This window comes from Ciconia boyciana, chromosome 1 (genome assembly GCF_034638445.1).
Source record: "Ciconia boyciana chromosome 1, ASM3463844v1, whole genome shotgun sequence".
Taxonomy (NCBI): domain Eukaryota; kingdom Metazoa; phylum Chordata; class Aves; order Ciconiiformes; family Ciconiidae; genus Ciconia; species Ciconia boyciana.
Genome location: NC_132934.1, coordinates 75,884,300 through 75,910,639, shown reverse-complemented (window position 1 = coordinate 75,910,639; position 26,340 = coordinate 75,884,300). Strand labels below are relative to the sequence as shown.

General features: G+C 38.6%; 2 protein-coding genes across 7 annotated transcripts in view; one reads left to right on the top strand and one right to left on the bottom strand.

The window, feature by feature from the left end:
* Window positions 1–23,382, top strand: part of KRAS (KRAS proto-oncogene, GTPase) — a 30,905-nt gene extending 7,523 nt beyond the window's left edge. For 3 of the 5 annotated variants that reach the window (XM_072875317.1, XM_072875298.1, XM_072875307.1), the window contains 4 exons: window positions 86–264; window positions 2,616–2,775; window positions 10,118–10,203; window positions 11,247–11,319. In XM_072875317.1, coding sequence (XP_072731418.1) covers window positions 86–264; window positions 2,616–2,775; window positions 10,118–10,203; window positions 11,247–11,304 — 483 coding nt within the window. In that variant the 3' untranslated portion in view covers window positions 11,305–11,319. Of the gene's footprint in view, window positions 1–85; window positions 265–2,615; window positions 2,776–10,117; window positions 10,234–10,284; window positions 10,286–11,246; window positions 11,320–19,847 lie in introns of those variants that run through there. The other 2 variants (XM_072875335.1, XM_072875327.1) reach the window with 2 other exon arrangements.
* A 31-nt stretch (window positions 23,383–23,413) lies between these two features.
* Window positions 23,414–26,264, bottom strand: ETFRF1 (electron transfer flavoprotein regulatory factor 1). Of its 2 annotated transcripts, none has more exons than XM_072875347.1 (3): window positions 26,218–26,264; window positions 25,402–25,497; window positions 23,414–25,303 (listed from the first exon to the last, which is right to left on the bottom strand). In XM_072875347.1, the coding sequence occupies exons 2-3, from the start codon at window positions 25,444–25,446 to the stop codon at window positions 25,088–25,090; spliced, it is 261 nt and encodes an 86-aa protein (XP_072731448.1). In that variant the 5' UTR covers window positions 25,447–25,497; window positions 26,218–26,264; the 3' UTR covers window positions 23,414–25,087. The 2 variants fall into 2 exon arrangements, with proteins under 2 accessions (XP_072731448.1, XP_072731458.1); XM_072875357.1 differs by having other exon boundaries at window positions 25,402–25,494; window positions 26,216–26,237.
* Between the last annotated feature and the right edge of the window lie 76 nt (window positions 26,265–26,340).

Below are 26,340 nucleotides of genomic sequence, written 5' to 3'. Positions count from 1 at the left end.
AACTTTAATATCTCCTGAGTTATAGGTGTTTGAAATCTTACTTGTTTGTCTTTAACCAAAGTTTATGGTTTTTTTCTTTTCTTAGGATTCCTACAGGAAGCAAGTAGTAATTGATGGAGAAACATGTCTCTTGGATATTCTTGACACAGCAGGTCAAGAAGAATACAGTGCAATGAGGGACCAATATATGAGAACAGGGGAAGGCTTCCTGTGTGTATTTGCTATAAACAATACAAAGTCTTTTGAAGATATTCACCATTATAGGTTTGTATATTGAAAGATAATTGACTAACTCTTGTATTAGGTGGATAGGTTGCTTGCTTTTCCACTAGATAATAGAATAATCTCTTAGGAAATAGCATCTAAGGGGACATTTGCAAATTGGCAATATTGCAACTTATTTACGCGTTTGTAGGTCTGGAATTTTGGGTAATCTGAAAAAGTTAGGCAGGCAAAATATCTGAAAGCTCTTCTGTTACAAACTAATGTGACTTAGTATTTCTGCCTATTCATAGTGAAGACTTATCTAAAGGTAAACTCTGACCATTCCATAGATAAAATTGTGTGCTAAGATGGAAAAACTTATGCAATTGAAATTGTACAGACAATAAAGTCAATTGTTAGCTTTTGTTCTGGGGGTGGAGGGGAAACACCTGTGGAATGTTACTAGAAGACTAACATGGGTGAGCCCTAAGAAGGGCAGACACACAAAATCAGAGCTCCAGGATGAGTGCTAATAAACAACCTGTTAGTAGTTTCTTCATATTCTCTCTTTTTAACTAATTATAAAAAAAAATTTCAACTCATGCTTTCTTTGTCAGCTACACTAATAAAGAAATAGAAGCAGTCTCTGGTGATTACCATACCAGATAATTTATAACTCAGTAGCTTACTATTACACTGAATTCTCCTTGGGTATCCTGTTAGAAGGCAATGCAAATCCCACCAAAGATTACTGAGTTTAGCAGCATCAGCTTAAGATTAGTCCCAAACACATAATACTAAGCCATTCATAGGTAGGCATTTATAATGCTGTCAGATCTGTGTTGCTGTATGGTGGGGGAGTGTTTTGCTATCACTATTGCCCACAAACCCAACATCTACTCATAAGCTGCAGCTGCACATTTTTGTTACAAAGTTACAGTTCTTCATATAAGGTGGGACAGTTCAAGGTAATCGAAGTTGGGAAGTGCAACTGCCCTGATCACATAGTTTCATTTTCTCCTGTATGCCAGCAGATCGGCTCGTTTGATTGGGTAGTGTGCTGATGTGAGTAGCTAAACAGGTAGATGCCTAACTACAGAAATAGTTTACTGCTGGCTTATCGCCCTGGAGCAGCTGCAGGATCGGGGAGTACTGTTGCAAATGAGGGACAACATTGCTGCATAGTAACCCAGGGTGAGATCAGTATTGAGAATGTGGGCACTTTCTCTCAGGACTGTTTATTTTTTATATTTAAATTGAGCTAGCCAGCCTTTGTATAAATTTCATTATATATAAAATATTCTGATTGAATGTATTGGTGCTGGTGACTTAAAAAAAAAACACAACAAAAAACAACTACTACAAAACCCAGTTAAGAGTTAGCACAGCAGGGATGACAAATTAAAAAAAACATATCTATTGCTCTCCAGAAAAAAGTAAACTTCTCTTCATTATCTAACCAGATTATTACAAATGGGTTTCCTCTGGTTGTAGAGGAAGAAGGGAAAAAGGTGAGATACATGTTGATGTAAGGGGAAGGAGGAGCGTAGAGGTTTTTATGTGGAATTTTTGTTTTTTAAAGAGATTTGCATAAGAAGGCCTTCCCAGTTTATTTCAAAGAATGTTGAGTTGAATGTTGGAGTTTCTACTGGTCATGCACAGGTGTGTGAATGCACTTGCAGACTGAAGCTGGAGGCTTATAAATAAATAACTGAAAACAGTGACTATATTAAGGAATGTACTGCTAGGTTATTTGGGAAGACAAAAGTAATGAAATTAATGATTGTTATTTGAGATTCTTGACAAGTACATCTAACTAGTATTTCAAGATGCTTTCTAACTAGTGTTTGAAAGGACTTCCTGATCAAATTTCTCTTTGTAGAGAACCAGTGGTCTTCAAAGTTTAAAACCCCCTACCTAAATATAGAGTTTGTAATGCTGTCTTTAATTAAAAAACAAAAAAACCCCTCACACGCTTCCCCCCCCTCCAAGCCAAACCAAAATCGAGACGATGGGCATAGGGCTTTTGACAGTGTTTTATCTTAGCAAATGAATTGAGTATCATGAGTGCTGAGTATGAGAGATAAGTAGTAAGGTTTATACCAGAGTTTCTTAGGCTTGTTCTGGCATTAGCTGTTAAAAACTAAAAAAAAAAGTGTAATGACATCAAAATCTATAGTAGTTTGCAGAATGTCAACCTCATCTTTTTAAAATAAGATGATAAACTTGATGGTGACAGGATTGGTCAGTTTATTTTTTGGTGGTTTCTAATAGTGTATGTGCAGTAAATTAACAAAGAATGATGTTGGAATTGGTTAATTTAATTTTCATTGCTTTAAAATCTACCATATAAATTATTAATATTAATACCTGTTAAATAAAATGTCTTTTTCTTTTTTTTTTCTTTTTAGGGAACAAATAAAGAGAGTTAAAGACTCTGAAGATGTCCCAATGGTGCTAGTAGGAAACAAATGTGATTTGCCTTCCAGAACAGTAGATACAAAACAAGCTCAGGATTTAGCAAGAAGTTATGGAATTCCTTTCATTGAAACATCAGCAAAGACAAGACAGGTAAAGCTCAAAACTTACCAGATACAAATGTAGACCTCTCATCTGAATTATCATAATGTTAATTATTCTAGGCATTGACAATTGCTTGGTCATATCAATAGATCTATTTCTCCAGAGTAGAAATTCTTGTGGTGTCTCTTCCTGTCAGCTCACTGACAGCTGGTAATTGTTTATTAATGAGTGATTTGCTTCAGTTGTACAAACTCAAAGAATGAGACCTGGGCTGCTATTACTCTCCACTGTCAGAGGGTTGCCGCATTCTTAACATTGTGATAGGTTTTAATAGAATAAAAAGCACTTCTGCTTAGAGGTGAAATGCTTTTTTTTCCTCAGCAAGAGGATTAAGCAGACAAACAGCTAATTAGTTTATTCTGTTTCAAGTCTTTTCATTAATAACAAAAGGAATTTTTCTTTAAGACGTTGATTCAGCATTAGTGGGACATGCTTGATATACCTTTTTATAGCTAAGCAATTGACCATAAGTCCCTTGAAATTACTGGATTAATTGCTTGTGTAAACTGATACTCTTCTGAGACTTTAGAGCTCAGTGTTGGCTTATTTTACCCCACTGGTATAGGTGAAAGAGGCAGCCGCTAGGGTCCTTTCAGTGTTTCGCTCAGGGTGCACGTAGTGGTACATCTGTGTATTCAGGAGAAGGTAAGCTATACAGATGTAGATGAAACTGGTTCTGTACTCCTGGAAGAAAGCATTCTTTTTGGAAAATGCTGATTTGTGTTTTTTTTCTTAAGAGTAAAGACTTACTATCAGTACAAATTAGAGCAGGCCTGAGTGGCTGAATAACTCGTGCTCTGCAAAATCAGAAGTGTTATGTGCAAGTTATGAATTGGGAATTAGGTGTAGCAGAAGGAGGCAAATAAGGGCAGGATACTGCAATTTGAGTAACTGCTCAATGTAACTGCTAAATAGATTCAGCTGCATCACTTGGCAGAATTTCCTCATAGACAGTATGTAAGTTATTTTTGGATATAAGAAATGAATATTTTATTAGTGCAAATTTGCTATACCCGCCCAAGTTTCTGACAAGTTGAAACCTGGACTAATTAGTAAAACTTTGCAGGGGAATCAAAGGAATGCTAACTTTTGGCAATAGAGAAAGTCTCTGTTGTGTAGTTCTGTTTTTTTAATCCTACCTAACTTTAATGGCTGAGAATAAATTAGGCCATGAGTGTTCTGAAGAATGTGGCACACAAGTGGACTGAGTAATTACAGTGTTCTTGTTTGGAAGGTCCTATATTAGTGCCTGTCATTGAAATGTTAGGATAATAAAGGAAGAGCTGTGAAATTACGTTTCAGGTTTGAAATAACAGAAGTTCTGTACTAACATCTAGATTTTACTTTGTTCAGGCTGTTGTATAGAGTGTCAGGCTTTGTTTAGGAAATACTCCTTTTGCATAGCCACTTTTAATGAAAGCATGTTGATACAATGGTGTATTTTCAAAGATTTCTTCTCCCCACCCCACCAGGAGCAGTTTACTCCTACCAGCAGCCCCACTGTGCCTAGCCAATACAAAATTGGATGCTCAAAAGTCACCACTCTTTCAGTTTTATAATCTTTGTTTACATAAAGTAGTATCTGCTTTTTTATCTTTCAGACTTTTAAGAGGTCTGCCGGAGGTTTGTACTTGTTTCAGAGGACAATAGATCAGTCATATAGGAACTGTTATTGTATAATTTGACTACTTTTATCTGTGACTTTATATTTCTGGAGGTGCTAACTGGAGTGTTACAGAAGGGACTATAAGCTTTTGTTTTTCAAAGCTGAGCTTTACACTCTTTACAGGTTAGGAGTCCCTAAAGGTGTCTTGTGGATTTTAAAATAAAGAAATCCAATAGACTCTTTTGAGAACGTTGGCTTCTAAAAGTTGGAACCACTAGGTATGGTTGCTGATTCTTTCACAGTGCTGTTCATAACATGTTGCATTATGAAACTGCTCCTTAAGATCCTGTGGTAATAAAATACTTTTGAGAAGGCAAAAGGGAATTGGAAGAAGAACCTGATCTTTAGTTACAGCAAGATCATCTAAATATTTGTATGTATTTGTGTCTGTATATTCATTTACATACTGTGGTAATTTATTTACATATGCATTTACATACTGTGATTTTTCAGTCACACTGTCATATATTAAAAAACCTGCATATATATATATACACACCATCTTCCAAAGTAACTTAAAATTAGGGGATTCAAACCATTTTGTGAGCTGCATGTGGCCCATGGACTATATTTTTATTGGGCAAAATTCAGTCCTTGGCTAAAAATAAGTAAATAAAAATCTGGTCCTCTCTGATTACATGCAGAACTTCCAAGTATGAACTAATGTAGCTGGTGATCTGGTGACTTCTGGAGGCTGTAGAAAGTCTGACATGAAAACTTAGAAGTAGGAACCTTCTTTTCCTTTCCTGTACGCACCTGCCACCACACTGAAACATCAGTATTAATGCCCTATTAAAGGGGTCCTCACCATCTTCTTGCTTCCTTCCCTGTGCCATACTTCTGCTGGAGCTCAGAGAGAATCAGAATGGTTTCTGGGGAAGGAAACAGGAGATGGAAATGGAAAGGAGTTGGCCATGTAGTCTGTTTTGATTGCCAAGACACTCTTTTTAAATGATGACGTTGCATGCTCATGCAAAATGGTATCTCAGTTCCAAATAATTCAGTTTTTAAGATTTTCAAAAATTCATAGATAAGGTCAAAAGTAGGAAAGATGAAAAACACTGAAATGAAGCGCAGAAATAAGTTGTTCTAAAAGTTAGTGTATTTGTTTTTATTTGGTTCTGACTGGCAATATGGATGTAAACTTTAGCTTACTGCAAAAAGGTTGTTTTAAGCCAAATCTCTGTGTGAAATTTCAAACAAATCATTGAGTTCATCAGTGAAACATTAGCTTAGTGGACCCTGCAACTTGGTTATAAGGCTATAGATTATTAATTTTTTTAATTAGACCACTGATTGAAATTATATTAATGTAATTTATGAAAATAATCCTATTTCTAAATGTAAACATGTGTCAGTACTGGTGGTTTTGTAAGGCATGTTGCATCACTTGTACTCATCCTTTCACAATCCTTATGCAGAAAGGTGTGAATTTCTTAGGTTTATTTTCATAGCTGGTTTTGCTTTTCTCTGATTGACATAAGCTTTAAATTCAAGTTCTTCCCTGTCCACAGGAGCGTATAGCTCCCAATATTATCAATAGTATCAATGAGAGACAAGAAGCAAAGTTGATTTATCCCCACCAAGGCTGCATCTTGTGTCTTTACTGGGCTTCCATTTGCCTGTGAGTTACACAAGGAAAAGCTGTACCCCAAATGTGGTTTGACTGTAGGATTTTGTTTTCCTTGGAACATTTCAACTGTTCTGCTAGTATTGAATTCAAAGCAGATACATGGGCATTATTGTAAGAATAGTAAAGGATTCACTGAAGTATTAGGTCTCGTTGTTGAGAATATATACTTAAACACACTTTTGAAGTGTTTAATGAAGAAGTTGACCTAAATCACAAGGATGCTGTTAAAAAAAGCATTATTGTTATTTCAGCTGTCTGTTGTACAATAGGTTAGGCCCCAAACTTGTAATGAAAATAGGTTGAGAACCTGTGCCTGCTCTGAAGTAATTGCTGCAGTATTTACAGAATTTCATTCCTACATCTCAATTAAGATTCATGAATAACTGGTAATTTAGACAGTTTGCTTGAACCAACTTGCCATTTTTTTGGAGGGGGGGATTTGTCATATCTGTTTAATGCTAATGTGTGTGTTTCACTCCAAGCCACTTTTAATGTACTTCATATGTACAGGTTCCATTTTTAAAACTGTTTTCAATTACATATAACTTTGTCAGACTTCACAAGCTGGGTTGAGTTTTTTCATGTCACTTGTTTGTTGTAAGGTAAAACTTTTCCAAAAAAGTTTAGTCCTTCCCAAGAACAAGGGCCCAAGAAGAAAAAACGTTTTGATAATGTTGAAACAAATTCTGGCATCCAACTTGTGTGCTGAATGACTCCAGGATGCTGAGGAAACAGGTTTGTTATTTACCTAATGTAAAGATAAATAGGTGCAGCAAAAAAATGATGTGCACAACAGGTGAAATTCAGGTAGGACAGACAGCTGTAATTCTGGCACTTCTTAACTTCGGAGTGATTAACTTTTTTACTTGAATGGTTATTTTGTGCAGTATTTAATATGAATTTACTGATGTGTGCCTGGTATTTAACCATCATAAGATAACATGATAAGCTTAACAGCCCCTGCCTCCCCAAACTAGTAGAGGTTCTGCATGTGGTTGAGTTGTAACTGTTTCCAAAGAGTCCTTTGAAGTATTATGTCTGTTTTAGAGACAGCAAAAAATTAGCCTTAATCTATAAACTGAATGTTACAGGAGCTAGTAGACTTTTGCAGGTTGTGTGTTCTCCCGTGTTGGCTAAGCTGACCTTACCACTTACAAATTTTTATGTTGGGAGTGCTTTTATGCAAGTGAGTAGCATTCTTTTTGCTTGTGTCCTCGTGAATAATTTTGATTTTATTTGTCTAACAGTTGGTTTTAGGAGACCAACTCTGATAGAGTGTATAAAAGTGGACACAGAACACTTTTGAGATGTCAAGGCTAATTTTCATTAGTTTCCTTTAAGTGCTATTTACAGAAGCAGAATATGTGAAAATTCACATTTGTACTTTGGTCTGTACTTGAAATAGTCTTTCTTTGCACATAGTCATATTATAAATTGAATGTTTGGCTGTCTCCTGGGAATCAAAAGCATCTTGAAAACATTGCCTCGAGGTCATGGGTTCTTTGGGCTGTTAAAGTAAATAGCAGTTTAGATTTTGAAGTTTTTAATATCTGCCAAAGGATATTTTTGCTTCCAGTTCTGACAGCTAAAGACTGGTTGATCATGTTTTAGATATATGATTTATAAGGAAAAATATTTAAAGAATAAGCTCATTTAAGGCAAAATACTGAAGAATCTTAAAAGAAACAGGTATTAAAATGACTTCTTAAGCTTATAAGACTGGCACCTGGCTCTTTCAAAAGTCACCTTGTGCTAATGAAATTAGCAAATGTGTGTCTGTACAGATTTTCTCTCAGAATAATTTATTTCAACAGGATTCATACGATTGTTCTTGGTGATGGCAGTAGTAGCAATTTCTTTTCTCACTCTGTCTGTGTCTCCCTCTCTCTGCATTGCTAAAGCAAATTACAGCTCCTATTGGTGATGGGAAAGTTGGCAATAAATGTTGACTGAAGAATTGTTACCTAATTATTCATGTGAAAGCTTCATAATCAAATTACATATTTCTACTGCAAAACAGTAGATTTGCAAAAATATTGATTCTTGTATGGCCTGTGCTTTGGCACGTAGCAGCTGATCAATGTTTACTGTTTCCTCTTCAGGAATAAACTTCCATTCCTTCCAGGAAAACATGAAAGTATGAGCTTTACTTTGTTTTTGCTGGTTTTTAATGGCTTCCTTTACATTTTGCAAACTCTCAGACGTGGAATGTAAGAAGACTTGTCACCTCATCAATACCTCACTACATCCTAACAGGACACATTGTATACACCAGAGAAACACAATCCAAGAAACAAATCTAATTCATTATCTTTAAATTCAAGTGGCTGTAGTTCAGAAGAACTCTCAGATAAGCTGCAGTGTGTTAAAAATGAGTCTTAAATGTGGTAACCTATGGCACAGTTCATGCAAAATCACCCAGTAAATGTGGCAGTAAATGTTAGCTATTTTTGTTATCAGGTGCACAATATGAAGATGGGTTGGAGAGATAATTTATGGAAACTGCCAAATAAAAGCCCAGATTGTGTGTTTGGTTAGTAATAAAGTTTTGGGGCTTAAATGCTTGTACTGTTTTCCACGATCATCAGTTTGTTCTGTTTTTATTTTCAAATAATGAGTTTGTATTAAATTAACAACCCTGTTGATCTGACTGAGGAGACAACTAATGAGACTGACAGGAAAGCAGAGGAGACATTTGCTCTCCCCTTTAAAACCTGCAGCTAAACATTTTGCATCTTGTTATAACAAGAACATCCTCACAGATTTATCTAAATTTTTAAGTTTATGCACAGATATAATAAGTTTAAAATAACAGATGATATAACTTAAAGCTTGTGCTGTACCTCTTTATCTTGCATTTGCTTAAAGATACCTTCAGCCCTCATACTTTTATTTTTTTTAAAATGCTTATGGTATCCTCATCTCCAAGTGGCCTAAACACAAAGCTGCAGAAAGGCAGGGTGTGAGACCAGAGAAATAAAACATGTACCTCTGTGTCATCCCTGGAATAGTTGAAGAGCTCTCTTAACCAGAGGAAAATCTGAGCAGCAGAACTTCACAGGCTGTTTGTAGTTAGTTGTTATTATGGGACCCTAGTGGTTGCCTGAGAGAACAGATTAGGTGTGCCTTGTACATTGATGTGAACCAAGCTCTTAATCATGATAATTATTAACTTGTTGCTTTTTCTGCATGGAAGAACTTCTATAATGACAATAAGTAATTACTTTTGAAAGTTACTCTGAAATACAATATACTTAAGGTGCTTCTTAAAAGCACTTTGCCATGACTCAAATATCCCTTTTCCTAAATCTAATAGCATAGTGCTTGCTCTGTCAAGTAAGTAGCTTTAAAAACAATATTGCCCAAAATTTTGTATTCTTAGAAGGTTTTATTTCTTTGTAACCTCTTAGGAAATTACCTGTTTAGACTTTTTCTATACTTCGTTAGTTTGTTCCAGATATTTGTGAAGAAAGTACACCTTCTTATATAAAGAACAGAACATAAACAAGCTTACTTCTTGTTGCCTGCCTAAACAGTAACAGGTTCTCATTTCAGTTAAGAAGTGAAAATAGGTGTTTAACTGTGCGTGTTTATAAGTACACCTCAGTTACCAATCTAATAAGGTTTTGTGCCTACTAAATACATCCATGCCCACAAAAACATGTGAAAAGATTCAGTAACACAAGTGGTATTATTTTCAATGCGGTATGCAATGGAAGAAAATAATTGTTATTCTTTTTGTCCAAGTGTTACCTTGCCCAGAAAAAAAGGAGGGCTTGAAGCATAGATATTCACAATAATTGGTAATCAATAAATTGAGTGTGTATCTTTTGCTTGCATTGAAAACTATTTATCAAGCAGCAATTATGCAAGCCCAGCACTTTTAAATATATAAATGGAGATCCATATACTCTCAAGTAAAGCTCATAATTTCATTGATTTTGTTGTGGTTTTTTCCCCTGCCATGGCTGTCCCAATATGTCACGACTGTTAATGAAGAAGTTTTTAAGGAGTTGTGTTTTACAATGCAGAGAGTGGAGGATGCTTTTTATACATTGGTGCGAGAGATTCGACAGTACAAAGTGAAAAAAATCAGCAAAGAAGAAAAGACTCCAGGGTGCGTGAAAGTTAAAAAATGCCTTGTAATGTAACAGGGTAAGTTTTGTAATGTAACAGGGTAAGTTTTGTAATGTAACAGGGTAGTTTTTACAAATCACTTGCCAAATGAAAATGATTGACAGTGTCTTGCAAATCAGACATTTTATGGTTAATTGATGACATAATTTAACATATAAAACCAGTCAGATTTCAGTATAGTAGTCCTGAATAATATTCCTAGCAAACACCCAAGTACTATGGATTTGCTTTGTTTCATGGGTTTTTGACAAATAGGTTAACAGAAAGTCTTTACTGCATATCAAGTTCTCCACCTCTGAAACGGAGACCTGGTTTTGTGTGTGAAGCAATTAAGAGGAAAAAGTTTTATTGTAGATACATTGCAGAAACCGTTGAAGTGAATACTGATTGGATCTTCAGGTTGGTGAACTGAGGGGAGAGGATCATAATATTTATAGTCCTTCTCAGATGCAGAAGCAGGAGGTTCCTAATCCAGCAAAACAGTATCTGGCTAGCAGCTGGCGTACAGGATTTATTAATTCTCAGGCCCTTCCTTATGCCATACCATTTTTCCCTTGTTTTGCCCCAGCTTATAAAATTAATCATTTCCAGAAATACATTAGTTTTCTTTTTTGTCAACTATAACGCCATAAGTAATCCAGATTTGGACAAAATGGTAGGGTTTCACTTTTTTGAGAGCCTTTACAAGGGGCGGGGGGGGAAGCAACAGTGAAGTAAAACTGGAGGGGCGCAGGAGGGAACCAAAAACAACAACAAAAAAAACCCACCAAAAAACCCAGTACCTGAATTCTCACAAAATCGTTTTTTATCTTTATGCTCCACTCTAAGAAAAAAAAAAAAGGGGAGGAGGAGAGGGAAGAAGCAACTGTGATATGGAAGAAGTGCTAGTCTAAATCACTTCCAGTGCTTTTTAACAAACTATCAGAATAGCTCCTTGCATATATTACTATCCCATTAATTCTTTACCTCTTACTGCACTGCTGCAGAGAGTGGGTTGTTACTCCTTATATGCTTGCTCAACAGGAGGATGACCTGGAATTTCCTGTTGTGTAAAAGAAAAACTGTTTGCTTTTCAAGGTGATTTTTTACTCTTCAGAAGATCTTGCAAAGAAGTATTGGCATTTGACTTGTATCCTAAAGAGACTGTCACAACTGTAGGAATACTCCCTTCAATAAGGGAGTTTTATTCCTCTTGGGGGGGGGGGGAGAAATGTTATTTCATATCAGTTTTTACTAGATCTGCTCAGGCTTATATTCCCAGCTTTTAAGTGATGAATGATTGCACTGAGATAATTCTTTAGATGTTTGCTTAAAAAAGATACACTTTTGTGATACTGTTTGTATCAAAGGCTTCCTTTGCAGGAAACTGGAAACTTCAGTTATGGAAGCTCTCCAGTCTTGCATCCAAATATCGTAATAAAATTGATGCCATCAAAATACCTTGTTTTATTCTTTCCATGTTATCAAAACCAACTGACAGCAGCTTGGCAAGATTACTTTTGATGAGAGCAATATGAATTACATTGCTTAAGCCTCCTTCCTGTAGCCTTCTGAAAACCAACTTTGCCACTTCTTGCTGTCTTACTAATGTAGCCATACCTCAAAGTAGAGTTTCTTTTTGTATACTGGGATTTTAAAGATCCTGAACTCTGTCTGCTTTTCCTTTCTGTGGACTTCCGTGGGAGAAGGAGAACAGGATGGTAGGAATTGTGGTTTTCATTATTTTTTCAGTGGAAGCATCTTTTCAGATTTTAAGATTCTTTTTGATAGCTCAGCGAGCATATGCTTTCTTTGTACCGGTTTCCTACTTTGTTTCTGCCCGTGTCCAAGAGAAGTAGGTTTTTGGGTTTCTGTGTGGTTCCCCCCCACCCCTGGTGGGGGAAATCTCTTTTGTCAACAATGGGTATTGCTGGGTTTTTGGTTTTGGTGTGTTCCCCCCCTGCCATACCCTATTGGCAAATAGTCTTGGATATAAGACTAAAACTTCAAGAGTGTCTGCTCAGGGGAGGAAACATTTGTCTTTATACTCAAGTGAATTCTACATAGTATTGATAGTCATTTCAGCAACTTTCTATTTAGGAGGTTAAGCTGGAGAAAGTGTATTCCAAAACTATCGTGGTATAGCTGTAGTTCGGTAGTGGAATAAGAAATCTGGTATTTAAAACAGTCTGGCTTGTATTATTTTCCATGCAGTAAGATGATAGGTATTATTTCAGTCTGCATAGTAGATAGCTAAGGAGAGCAGCACCTAATGATGTGAATCTTTCAGCTGGAATTTGAGACTTCAAAAATATTGATTATAGCAGTTTGCAATGATAGACAGTATTTATTTTCTTTTTTTTGCCTGTGGATAATCAAATTTGATAGTTCAGAGTGTTTTGCTACCTCTTGAAATGTTCAGTTTACCTTCTTGCTGCTTATGGGATGCCTTCTTAGTTATATTAATCTTGTACAAGGTAACTGAAAACTTTGACTACCCAGATTACCATTAACTGCTAATGCTTTCCAAGAGGTTCATTCCTTTGGCTGTTAACACAGTAAGGCAGAAAGTACATAACATCTTTTGCTCCGTTTATAATTTCCAACTAGCAGGAAGAAATTTCTAAAACTCAGTATAAAATCCTCAAAAGATCTCTTTCTTGAAAGCATTAATGTTTTTACATAAAAAGCATACTATAACAAAAAGTTTCTCTAGGACTTAAATTAGACATCTAGGTAATGTAATTCAGATTGAGCTGGGTTAATAGTAAAAAGTTTGAATTACAAAAGCTATAGATTTGAATTAAATTCCTAGATTCTTGATTAAAACTGTAATTTAATGATTTTTCCATAGTACTACAGAGGTGTACAAATAATTTCTTTCTCGTGACTGATACATGTATGTATATATGTATTATATAATTAAAAAATTTTTAAAAAATACTTTTTTCTGCAATTTAAAACTTGTTTAAGGGTCTATTTTTGGGGCTGGGGTATTAAGGAATTCCCAGTTCCTTATGAATTTAGGGTTTCTTATTGATAGCCAGCTAGTTGCCAAGTTTCATGCATGCTTGTAACCATGCAACCACATATCCAGCCGTCTATATGGTCATGGGACCATGTGGTGCTCCAAAGAAAAGTTGTAGCCAGGAGCAGGCTGTTGCTGTGGGAACAGTTCTGATTTTTCTGTTCCCTTTGCCTTTCATATTTGCCCTTTGGAAAAACAAGTGCCAGGAGCAAGCTCCGTCAATGCACCTTTATTGAGGCAGTGTGGTATAGTTCTGAGCATGCACAGTGAATTTTGAGTTTTTAATCCTGAGCCTGGATTTAAAGCACTCATTCAGTACATCTTAAGCTTTCCAAAAAGCTTGCACATAACTCCATTGTTACAGGGAGGAAGGTCAGCTGCATGCAGTCCTTTCTTACTGAAAGAAGTAACTAGAAGGGTTGACCGCGTTTGATCTTACAGTATTGATGCCTTCAGGGACCTTCTGTAAACAGAGTATCTACTACTTGCATTTAAAATTTAATCCACAGACTGAAAAGTGAAAGACTTCAGTTTATCTTTAGTTCTCCAGTTCTAATTCACAAATATTCTAAATGTAGTTTTGTATGTCATGCTATATTCATTACCTGAATTTAAGAGGAATTGTGGCAGGACCAAACTACTAAATACATAATTAATAATTTTAAAGGCTTGATCTACAAAGGTGTAAATGCAAGGATGGAAGCTAAGTCAGTTCCTTAGTATTTTGCCACATGTGCTGTATTTAAAAGATCATCACCTTACTAGGTAGAATAAAGATTTCAGCCTTAATTGTGAATTCATGTGTTTAAAGGCCCATAATAGTCTCTGGATATTACTTTGTACAAGTTTTTTTTTCTCTGTATTTATTTTAAAACCAGTTTAATGAGGAAGGGTTGCTCGTTTGAAGACTTAAATTGCAATTTTTGTTTAGGCTGTCTCATTTGAAGACACCGCTGAAAGCCAACGACTGTCCTTGTAACGATTATTTTTCTAACACATTAATGAGTGTGAAATACTCAGAGGTAGTTTTGTAAGGAAATGTGAACAGTCTTGTAGAATAATATTGTGCAGAGGTTTTTCTTAAACCATTCTTGTGTTCCAAGAATGAAACTATTCTTCCGTCTGTTGTGATTGATTCTTAATGCTTTCCTCCTAGCTGGCTGTCAAGATGAGAACTGCAGTAGATGCACTTTGAACTGTCACTACTTCTAGATAATTTCCCTACATGAACATTGCTAAACGTTCACTTTGTGCATTAATGTTGAAGTTATAAGGAAAATACACTAGCTCTCTTGTAAAATAATACCAAGCATTTGCCAGCAGATCAATACCTGGCTCCGAGCCTGGTGTCACCAGCAGAATTTTGGGGTTTTTGATCATAGGTTGGTCTACATGACATCAGGCCTGCTGGTGACAGACGGGGTACACCTGTCTCAAAGGGGGAAAAGGATCTTTGCACAGGAGTTGGCAGGGCTCATTGAAAGAGCTTTAAACTAGATTTGAAGAGGGAAAGGAATAAAACAAGGCTTGCTAGAGATAAGCCTGAGGGTGGCACACCAATGTTTGAGGGATGGTGTGCTAGCAAGGTCCTTTGATCTGCTGTCTCAGTGGAGGTAGGGGATGGAGATCCATGCAGCAGCAAAGACGCAAGGGTTATGGATGTGTTAGAAACCATGGAAGCGCCTGAGAATGGTTACGTAGGAATTAGGGCTTCTGCGTCCAAAAAGGAAGCAGGATCAATAGCCCAACTGAAGTGCATCTACACCAATGCATGCAGCATGGGCAACAAACAGGAGGAGCTTGAAGCCCTTGTGCAGCAGGAAAACTATGATATAGTTGCTATCATGGAAACATGGTGGGATGACTCACACAACTGGAGTGCTGCAATGGATGGCTATAAACTCTTCAGAGAGGATAGGCAAGGAAAAGGTGGTGGGGTAACCCTGCATGTTAGGGAGTGTTTTGATTGTCTAGAGCTTAATGATGGTGACAATAGGGTTGAGTGTTTATGAGTAAGAATCAGGGGGAAGGCCAACAAGGCAGCTATCATGGTGGGAGTCTGTTATAGACCACCCAAGCAGGATGAAGAGGCAGATGAAATATTCTATAAGCAGCTGGGAGAAGTCTCACAATCGCTAGCCCTTGTTCTCGTGGGGGACTTAACTTACCAGATGTCTGCTGGAAGTACAGTACAGCAGAGAGGAAACAGTCTAGGAGGTTCCTGGAGTGTGTGGAAGACAACTTCCTGACACAGCCGGTGAGCGAGCCAACTAGGGAAGGCACCCCGCTGGACCTGTTGTGAACAGAGAAGGACTTGTGGGTGATGTGATGGTTGGAGGCCATCTTGGGCATAGCGATCACAAAATGATAGAGTTTTTGGTCCTTGGAGAAGTAAGGGGGGGGGTCAGCAGAACTGCTACCTTGGACTTCCGGAGGGCACACTTTGGCCTGTTTAGGAGACTGGTTGACAGAGTCCCTTGGGAAGCAGTCCTGAAGGGCAGGGGAGTCCAGGAAGGCTGGGCATTCTTCAAGAAGGAAATCCTAAAGATGCAGGAACAGGCCCTTCCCATGCGCTGAAAGACTAGCTGGCGTGGAAGAAGACTGGCCTGGCTAAACTGAGAGCTTTGGCTGGAACTCAGGAAAAAAAGGAGAATTTGTGACCTTTGGAAGAAGGGGCAGGCCACTCAGGAGGACTGCAAGGATGTCATGAGGTTATGCAGGGAGAAAATTAGAAGGGCCAAAGCTCAACTAGAACTTAATCTGGCTACTGCTGTAAAAGACAATAAAAAATGTTTCTATAAATGCATTAACAACAAAAGGAGGGCTAAGGAGAATCTCCATCCTTGATTGGACACAGGGGGAAACACAGTGACAAAGGATGAGGAAAAGGCTGAGGTACTCAATGCCTTCTTTGCCCCAGTCTTTAATAGTAAGACCAGTTGTTCTCTGGGTACCCAGCCCCCTGAGCTGGAAGACAGGGATGGGGAGCAGAATGAAGCCCCCATAGTCCAAGGGGAAACGGTTAGTGACCTGCTACACCACTTAGACACACACAAGTCAATGGGGCCAGATGGGATCCACCCAAGGGCACTGAGGGAGCTGGCAGAAGCGCTCACCAAGGCACTTTCAATCCTTTACCAGCAGTCCTGGCTAACCGGGGAGGTCCCAGACGACTGGGGGTTAGCAAATGTGGTGCCCATCTACAAGAAGGGCCAGAAGGAGGATCCGGGGAACTAGAGGCTTGTCAGTCTGACCTCGGTGCTGGGGAAGGTTATGGAGCAGATCATCTTGAGTGCCATCACGCGGCATGTACAGCACAACCAGGTGATCAGGCCCAGCCAGCATGGGCTTATGAAAGGCAGGTCCTGCTTGACCAACCTGATCTCCTTCTGTGACAAGGTGACCTGCTTAGTGGATGAGGGAAAGGCTGTGGGTGTTGTCTGCCTGGACTTTAGTAAAGCCTTTGGCACCCTTTCCCACAGCATTCTCCTGGAGAAACTGGATGCTCATGGCTTGGACGGGTGTACACTTTGCTGGGTAAAAACCTGGCTGGATGGCCGGGCCCAAAGAGCTGTGGTGAATGGAGTTAAATCCAGTTGGCGGCCGGTCACAAGTGGTGTTCCCCAGGGCTCAGTACTGGGGCCAGTTCTGTTTAATATCTTTATCAATGATCAGGATGAGAGGATGGAGTGCACCCTCAGTAAGTTTGGAGATGACACCAGGTTGTGCGGGAGTGTTGATCTGCTTGAGGGGAGGAAGGCTCTACAGAGGGACCTGGACAGGCTGGATCAATGGGCCGACGCAGGTTGTATGAGGTTCAACAAGGCCAAGTGTCGGGTCCTGCACTTGGGTCACAGCAACCCCATGCAACGCTACAGGCTTGGGGAAGAGTGGCTGGAAAGCTGCCTGGTGGAAAAGGACCTGGTGGTATTGGTGGACAGCTGGCTGAGTATGAGCCAGCAGTGTGCCCAGGTGGACAAGAAGGCCAATGGCATCCTGGCTTGTATCAGAAACAGTGTGGCCAGCAGGACTAGGAAAGTGATTGTCCCCCTGTACTCGGCACTGGTGAGGCCGCACCTCGAATACTGTGTTCAGTTTTGGGCCCCTCACTCCAAGAGAGACATTGAGGTGCTGGAGCGTGTCCAGAGAAGGGCAACGAAGCTGGTGAAGGGTCTAGAGCAGAAGTCTTGTGAGGAGCGGCTGAGGGAACTGGGGTTGTTTAGCCTGGAGAAAAGGAGGCTGAGGGGAGACCTTATCGCTCTCTACAACTACCTGAAAGGAGGTTGTAGAGAGGTGGGGGTCGGTCTCTTCTCCCAGGTAACAAGTGATAGGATGAGAGGAAATGGCCTCAAGTTGCACCAGGGGAGGTTTAGACTGGATATTAGGGAAAATTCCTTCACTGAAAGGGTTGTCAAGCATTGGAACAGGCTGCCCAGGGAAGTGGTTGAGTCACCATCCCTGGAGGTATTTAAAAGACATGTAGATGTGGCGCTTAGGGACATGGTTAAGTGGTGGACTTGATAGTGCTAGGTTAATGGTTGGACTTGGTGATCTTACAGATCTTTTCCAACCTGAACTATTCTATGATTCTAATTCTCAAAAGATTCATGGGGGACATGACCTTTTCCAGAACCAAGGCTACTCTTCCATTAGGCATGCTACATCAATTTTATATTGATCAATAATATTTTGAAATGTAGAATAAGTTATTTGCAAGTGTATTTTGTATATTACAAGACCTTCCAAAAGTGTGCTATTAGTATTGGGAGGTAGGCTGCCAGGGGCTTTGATCGAACATCAGTTATTTGTAAATGTTTTATGAACTTGAATGTGAAGGTTTTAAATAAATTTAGGTTATACTAGGAGCATTGCTTTATAAGTGAAGCTATTTAACACCTCACTGCTGTTTGGACTTTCCATATTAAGTTTCATCACCATTTGGTGTTTTAAACAGTAATGAATTGGGTGATTTTTGGCTTTTTGTTGTTGTGCTTTTTTCAGAGTTCACTTTCAGTTCTTTTACTGAAGTAGGCATACAGGAGTAAATAGGCTGTTAATTTTTATTGGCAGCTTGAAGGCAAACTGTAGCTGACAAGAGGTAGGAAGCTGCCTGCCAGTTGTAGGGCTAAATTTCTAGACCCAGTTCTAGAAATTGGGCGGTGCAGTTGGCTGCTGTGATACTTTAACATTAGACAACTATTTCTGATCTACTTAGAAGATAATATAAGGAGTAAGGCAGTGAAGAATCAAGATCATTTTTTATCTTTATGATTTTATAACTGTTAGTACTCAAACTATTCAATGCAAAGGCTGACTGAGAACATAGGTACTTGATTGGAATTTGGAGCAACCTGAAAGCTAGGCAATAAATAAACTGTTTCATGTAAATAGTTTGTTACAGAGTATACCGTATAACATTGCACTTGATAATGGTTCGTATCAGGCTTTTAGATATGCTGGTCTCTTTTGACCAGGGTTAATTTTTGTCAGCTGTAATTACCCCCCAAAAAATGAAAAACTACTCAATGTGAAGAAACACTAGCTTTTGTGTCTATAGCTTAACTATTGGAGCTGTGGAGATTTTAAGTGACTGTATGTGATACAGCACCATAGATAGTGTTCCATGTGTCTTTATATAATTTGAATAGAATGATTTATCAAATAATTATCACTGGAACATGGGATTGATTTGATTGACTTGCATATGTAAAGATTTAAAACTGTGGTGTGATTACTATATCAGTGTGCCTGAGAAATGACCTGAATATGTAGAATAATCATAACTATCTCTTTTGGTATTGAATTTGTGCTACAAATATTTGAATTTACTTTTTAAAGCTGTGTATAGATTATTAAGGCACAAACAAAGCTAACTAATGCTTCAGAACATTATTCTGTACTAATAATATACATACTTATAATCTAAACATGTGGTACCAATACTTTTCTAGTTTGAGGTGTGCCCTCTTCAAGATGGAGGAGGGGGCAGTACACTAAATTACTTTCCTTACCACATTAGTAATGGAATTGGATCTATGGGGTATCTGTGGTCAACCCCTGAGCAGTACGTCACCTGCAGGCTGCTGTAAGCCTGGTTTGGGGAACAGCTGAGAAAGAGGGCAAGCAGGTGCTAGCTGTTGCTGGCATCAAAACAGTTCATTCAGGTTGTTGCCTCAGTGCTGCTCAGAAATCAGGAGAGGAACAGCCTGTAGCCAGGAATAGTTGTGCAAATGATGGCAGCCCACTCCCCAAAGCTGCTCTCCTGCAGGCCCCTCTGCCCATGCACAGTAATGCAGTCAGACACGTTCCTCTTGCACGACAGGAGACAACTGTAGTTCCCCTTTCATCTGAATATGTTTTTCCCAGCATGCCCCTTCCCAAGAAACAGGAATGCTTGAGAGAACTGTTGCCCCAGCAATTCCTCTAACCCACAGTCTACTCAAGGGGACATTAGAAAAGCCTCAGCAAGGAGAATACAGTGTAACCTCTCCTGGGCAGGCAGCAAAACAGACTGCTGACACTTCACCTGATCAGGTCAGATGAAAACAGGTTGTACCTAAGCAGGCATGTAAGTCTGTTAATGTGATCTTAATGTGTGCATGTATGTATCTTTTCAGGGTGTTGATGATGCCTTCTATACATTAGTTCGAGAAATCAGAAAACACAAAGAGAAGATGAGCAAAGATGGTAAAAAGAAGAAAAAGAAGACAAAGACAAAGTGTATAATTATGTAAATACAATTTATCCTTATTCTTAAGAAGTACTTAAGTAATTTTTGTACATTACACTAAATTATTAGCATTTGTTTTAGCATTACTTTACTTTCTGCTTCATGATCCTGTTAGCTTTACCTGAATGCTTGTTTTAAATGACAGTGGAAACTTCATTCCTCTTAAAGTGCCAGTATTCTTTGACTGTTGGTTCTTGAACTAGCAATGCCTGTGAAAAAAACAACAACAAAAAAACAAACAAAAAAACCACACACACAAACCTGAGAACTGTCTTAGGACTCTTTGGTGCATGCATGGTTGCTAACTTCCTAATTTTCTTACTGATTATGAACTTCTGTTCTGTGTGCAAACCAAACAATGAAATGATGCTCTACACATTCTAACATCCCCTTTCATTTTTTTGTTTTTAAATCTGGTTGGGAAAAAGGACTAGTTAGCAAAAGAGACTTTCATTTCAGCCTTTCTTTTATTTTAGACTGACTGCAATATAGAGAGACCAGAAGCCTTTATAGTCTTCCTGTAGATTTTGCTTCTAGGCATCTAGTCTTGTAGCATTTCAGATCAACTTTAATGAATGTAAAGATAAAACTTTCACAAAAAAATTTTTCACCGCAATTTGTCACGGTCACTCCTTAAATACTCTATTTTTTCTATAAAAAAAGAAAAATTAAAAAAAGACAACAATGCACATCTGGCAATGGAAAAAGTAAAAGTTCTAATTAGGTTGATTTGCTATTGTTAATGCATTGCTTTAAGACTTTCACTAACTTTTTGTGTCTGAAGACCAAGGTGAAATCCTAGCTCTCCTGACCCCCAGTGGCAAATCTGTAAGTAGCTTTGTTCAGTAGGTACAGGATTTCACCCTTAGTGTCTCTAGGAAATACTAGAAAGCCTTAACAGGTAAGTTGATTCAAATTCTTAGGTTAATTCATACATGAATCCAGAATTTACCATAAGAATTAAATGAGAATGAATCCTAAATTATATAGCGAAGTGAAACCATTCTTTTTTTTCCCCAAGAGTGGCATTAAATATTTCCAGATGCCCATTTTGTGCAAAATAGGGGAGGAATTTTAAATTCTAGTGACATCAGATGAGTGAATGAATGAGTTGAATTTAGCTGCTTCATGCAAATAATTTGGAAATCCACTATGCCATAAAAATGGTGTGGAATTTGCACAAACTGTCAGCATAGAACATGGTTTCCAGAGTCAGTGTTGTTTGTGTGATGTTCGTGAAGTACTAGTTTTGTTGCACAGATTAAATGGTTGGTGAGTGGCATTCCAGTGTCTAGACTGTCATGAAGCTAGACCAAGATTTTAATGTTGTCTTTCTCTGTGATTAAGTTCCCTTGTGATTTTTTTTTTCCCCTTCCCCTTTTTTTCTGATTGGAATTAATGCAGAATTTTTGCAGAAGCTTTCATTTTTGGTACTGCAGTAGTCTAGTTATTCTGCACTAAAGTAAGAGCCAGTAATTCCAGTGTTGCCAGTTCCTGTTGTCTTACTGTAAATGTTGCATTGTTTGATTATTTCATGAGGGCCTGGGTTCCTGAAGGTACACTTCTTCATAGTACCTAACTCAGATGCAGAGTAAAATTTGAAGATGTGACTCTAGTGTACCTGAAAAAATAAAACACAAGACATTGAAGTAGGATAGTTCAGGACACTGAAAAGTTTGGAACAAGGAATAGCAGCATTGCCCTAACCTAAGGTATACCTAAACAATGATGTGGAAATTTTACACAGTACAATTTTCATATACCTGTGTAACTTGGACCATTGATGTCAAAGGTGCAACTGCATGAGAAAAGTGTTCTTTTGCTTCTATGAAAAAAAAACCCCACAGTGACTCTCGTAGGTGGAGAGCTGCAAAGCTGGCAGGGGACGTATACTGCCTGGATTGCTGCGTGTTCTTTAATTTCAATGTGGCTGAGAGAAATAATGCCTTTCCCTGCCTGCACCCCCCTTCCCTACCCTCCACCAAAACCGAGACCCCCTCCCCTCCTTTCAGCTTCGATGTGAAATATACTTTAGATTATGAAATATTCTGAAAAAACAGTAATAGGAGAACCTAACATTATATCATAAAGACCAATAAGGAATAAGAACAGATTCTTAATGTTGCAAAACATTTTATAGCTTCCAAGGTTAAAACATTTTGGAGACAGTTAGTTGTTTGCACATTTTAGACACTTGATTATATATGAAGAACGTAGCAAAAGTGGATAGTATACCTTGAGCAAATGGAAGTAATCTTAAGATTACTTGAAGATTTTTGGTAACTGAGTCACACTGCATGTAAAATTAGGGCTGGTCTAAAATTCTTATGTTAACTAAAAACTGTTAGGAGAAATTTTAGTTGAAATGTCCTAATCAAATGTGGATTTATATAGCTCTAATATAAAGCTATATATAAAATAGGTTTGTTTTTTTTCAGTAAATGTGATTTGTAGCTACCAATCTAATTAAATTAGTACAAAATCTATTTACATTAGTCCTTATTTACTTTTAAAAAAAAATACACATCCTTGCCACTGTTGTGCAGTTTTGTCTTAATATTTGTTGAGATTTGGTGAAGCATGTTGGATTGCAGCTTGCACAAGTTGATCTTATAATTATTCTGTCTTTCCCTATTTGAAATGCTTTCAAAGAACGTACCTGGATGCTGTCTGTTCTGATAGCAACTACTAAATGAACATGTGAATCACTTACTGCGTTAATACATTAAATTGCCATGTGTCAGGGAGTAACACCTTCTTACAGTAGCTTTATGTAACTGGTAAACAACTTTATAATTGGTTTTCTCAAAACTGAAATTTAATTCTTTTGACCAGTCTCATTGCCCTAAAATTTTTGCTAACTTGAAGTTTCACTGTGTAGATTTTGTTACAGTAACAGGATCTCTGTAATGGGTAAATACTGACACACAATCTTCTGCTCTTGTCTCTACTATGAAGCAATACAATTATTACCTTCAAAGACCATCAAACTGTAAAGAAATCATTTTGTCTCAAGTTTACATAAAGCTACATAGATGGTAAATCCTTCCTAACATTTCTTTATTCCACTGTCTTGTGTTTTCATGTTGAAAATACTTCTGCTTTTTCCTCTTGAGTGCCAACTTCTTACTAGAATGACTTCTTAATGTAATATGTTTACCTGGAATGTATTTTAACTATTTTTGTATAGTGTAAACTGAAACATGCACATTTTGTACATTGTGCTTTATTTGATGTGGAATATATGCAGTGTGATCCAGTTTTTCCATCATTTGGTTGCGTGACCTAGGAATGTTGGTCATACCAGACATTAAGTTAAAAAAAAAAAAAAAGAAAAAAAAGACCGTTTGTTTTAAAATTTTTAATGTTTTTAGGAGTATGTGCTGTGAGGTGATCTGGAATTTGTCATTTTTTTGTCAAACTGTACTGCTCCTATTTATTGTAATGTAATAAAAAATAGTTATTGTGAGTTTCTGTCCCAGTTTGCTTTTTCTCTCCAAGAACTTCAGTGCCTCATCTCTGAAACGGAGTATTCCATGAATTGAATGTGTTTGGCAGTTGTTCTCAGTTTATTTCTTGCACTTCTCATTACCTGTCACAAAGCTGTTGTCTTTGCCCGCTGGTGTTCCCTTCCTCTGAGAGGGGGTGCCGCTGCGCTTTGACAAAATGCTTTATCGTACCGATCCATCTTCTCTGGTCCGTGCTGCTTTTGTGTTCCATGTTCTGCGATGAGCAGAGCCTCACTTCAACTGAGGTTGCACTTCTCGTTCGCTGCTGCATGCTGCTTGGCCTGTACCATCTTCAGTCATGCCCCAGAGACCTTGTTTTCATTAGTCTAACAGCAGACTTCACATGAATTAGTCTACAAGTTTAAAATACTCTGAATAGCTATTGTGTTCATTCCCAGGTACACATTTGTTTTCTTCTATCAAATGCCTTCCATAAACTTACAGAAAATATGAAAGACATTTTCTAGTACTGATCATGTCCTGGGGGGAGGTGGGTGTGGGAGGGGGGGGAAGTGTGAACAGTAAGTTTAAACCTTCAGAATAGGTTTAACTGCAACATACTGTAGTGGAGTTCAGTTGATGCGGAAGGAGTTTTTTCACATCAGTGTGGTGCTAGAAACTGAAGCATGTGCATTTCATCACAAGGTAGCGTACTGCCTCATCTGCCATAATTTTTTGATTCTGTTCTGAAATTTATGCATGTAAAGACTTGCTATTGCCGACAGTTCTACGGCAGTGATTACTTACCTATACTTCAAAGATTATTTGCGTTCAATCTCCAGTATCATTTAGTTTTTTGAAACAAACAAACAAAAAAACCAACAACCAACCAACCCTAGTATGTGCAGAGTATCAGTTCTGGCACAGGTTTGTGCTAGTTAAGCCAAGGTCTACAGAGTTAGCCATGGAGCAAACATCTACGCTCAAACTTCTCTTCCAGGGGAAAAGTATCAAGTTCTATATTCCTGCTACAGCAGTTACACAACATCAGAAATTGTAGCAGGAATTGTCTTCAGGGTCTTAAGTGCTTAAACCGCTATTGTTCAAATTCACCCCTTTCCTGACCCTTTAGTCTTCTTTCTAACACAGTAAGAGAGCGCCTCCGCCAGCCTGCCAACGTGACTCTGGCATGTTAAGCAGATGTAGTCAAAGTCTTTAAGGACTTACTTTACTTTTGAGAAGGTGCGTGTTTACAGTGGAAATTAATCATTACATGCAGAAGACTTTCAAAACCAGATTAATCTTCTAGGTAACAAGAGAAGTGTGGTGCCTTGAATCAGCACTCAAACACACAGCTATTGGGTAACTACAAGAGCAGCTCTATGTTCAATATGCGTATCGAAGTGAAACAGAACAGAATAATTACCACTACTTCCTGCAAAATTGTTTTCATACATGAAGTTTTAGTTCAAGGAGGTCAAAAGTAGTTGAGAAAAACCTACTACTCATATAATACAAATGCCAAATCCTTCACGCAACTACTTAAGGGGAAGCAAAGTCCTAATTTGTACTTTAGATGGGTTGGAAGGATTTACGTTTCATTTCTGCTGAGGTTACAGGTCTTTTATTGTTTATTTTTACGGATTTGTATCGTTACATGTGAAGTCATTAGCACCGGTTACTGATTGTCGTCACTGTAGTAGCGCTGTTTCAGAGCTCTATATTTTCTGAGAAAGTACAAAGCCTCCAACTCTTTTATAACAAATTCTCCTCGTGCAATTAGTTGCTTAATTTTTTCAGGATCTTTCACATCTTTATTTTTTAGAAAAGCTGCTTTCAGACGGCTTCTAAAGTAGTCTGCTCCTTTAGGATACTCCCTTCCAAGGTACAGCAGCTTAAAAAAAAAAAAAGATTTTTTTTTAATAGATTGAGTGCGCAGTGAAAGAGTTTTGTCTACTTAAGGAAAGTGCTCGTGGCGTTTAAGACACTTACATTTTTGTATAGATTCAACACTTCACCTCTTAAAGAATTGGCCATTCTCACATTTCAGTGAACTCTTTATTCTCGTCTGATTTTTTTTTTTTTTACCTGAAGAATAATCAGTTTGACATTAGCCTTCCATGGGAGTCAGTAAATCCCAGCCTCATCCTCCGTGGGACCTGCAGAGTTTCTAACCAGACTCTATCTTACTGAGCCCCGTTTGCTCTAACTCCCTTATCTTCTGGCTCTGCTCGCTGTCTCTTCTGCTTTTGGCTCCTTTTTGTTTCCATTTAGCTTCTCTTTTCTCTTCTCTTCTTTGTCTCTGGTCTGCTACAGAGACACTTATACCTATATACACGTCTGTATATATAAATACAGTGATAAATACATATACGTAAATAAAGCCGTAGGAATTCCTGCAACTTCTGCCTTCATAAACTTTGCTTTTTTTAAGTCGTTTAAGTGCATTACGAATTGAGGCCAGCGCAGACTGGCAAAACGTAATGTTAAAAAAAAATACTGCGTTAGTAACGAAGCAAACCGATTTTTATTTCTGTAACTAAAAGCAACTGGAACCACGCCCAGCTTCCGCCGAGGGCACTCCTGCCGCCGCACTCCTCCTGGACGGAGGCCCGGCGGGGCCGGGGGCCGTCCCCTCGGGCTGCCGCCTCCCCCTGCTTTGCCTACGGGGGCCGGTGCCTGTCGCCCTGCCCTGTACCTCCGGCGCTCACCCACACACGACCCCCGCACCCCCCGACCCGACCCGACCCGACCCTCCCCGGCCGGGGCCCGCGGGGCGGGGGGAGAAGGAGAAGGTCAGAGTCTCACCAGCTCCACACCGTAAACCCCGCTGGCGCCGCTTTACGGCAAAGCCGTAACGGGAGGCACCGCCCAACGGCCGGGGGCGGGCGGCAGCACGGCTACGCCACGGGGCGGGGCGGTGGGAGGGAG

Coding starts and splice junctions, on each gene's coding strand:
- ETFRF1 (XM_072875347.1), bottom strand. CDS start 25,446: ATGGCCAATTCTTTAAGAGGTGAAGTGTTGAATCTATACAAAAAT. Junction 25,304..25,401: donor TGTTGAATCTATACAAAAAT/GTAAGTGTCTTA, acceptor TTTTTTTTTAAG/CTGCTGTACCTTGGAAGGGA.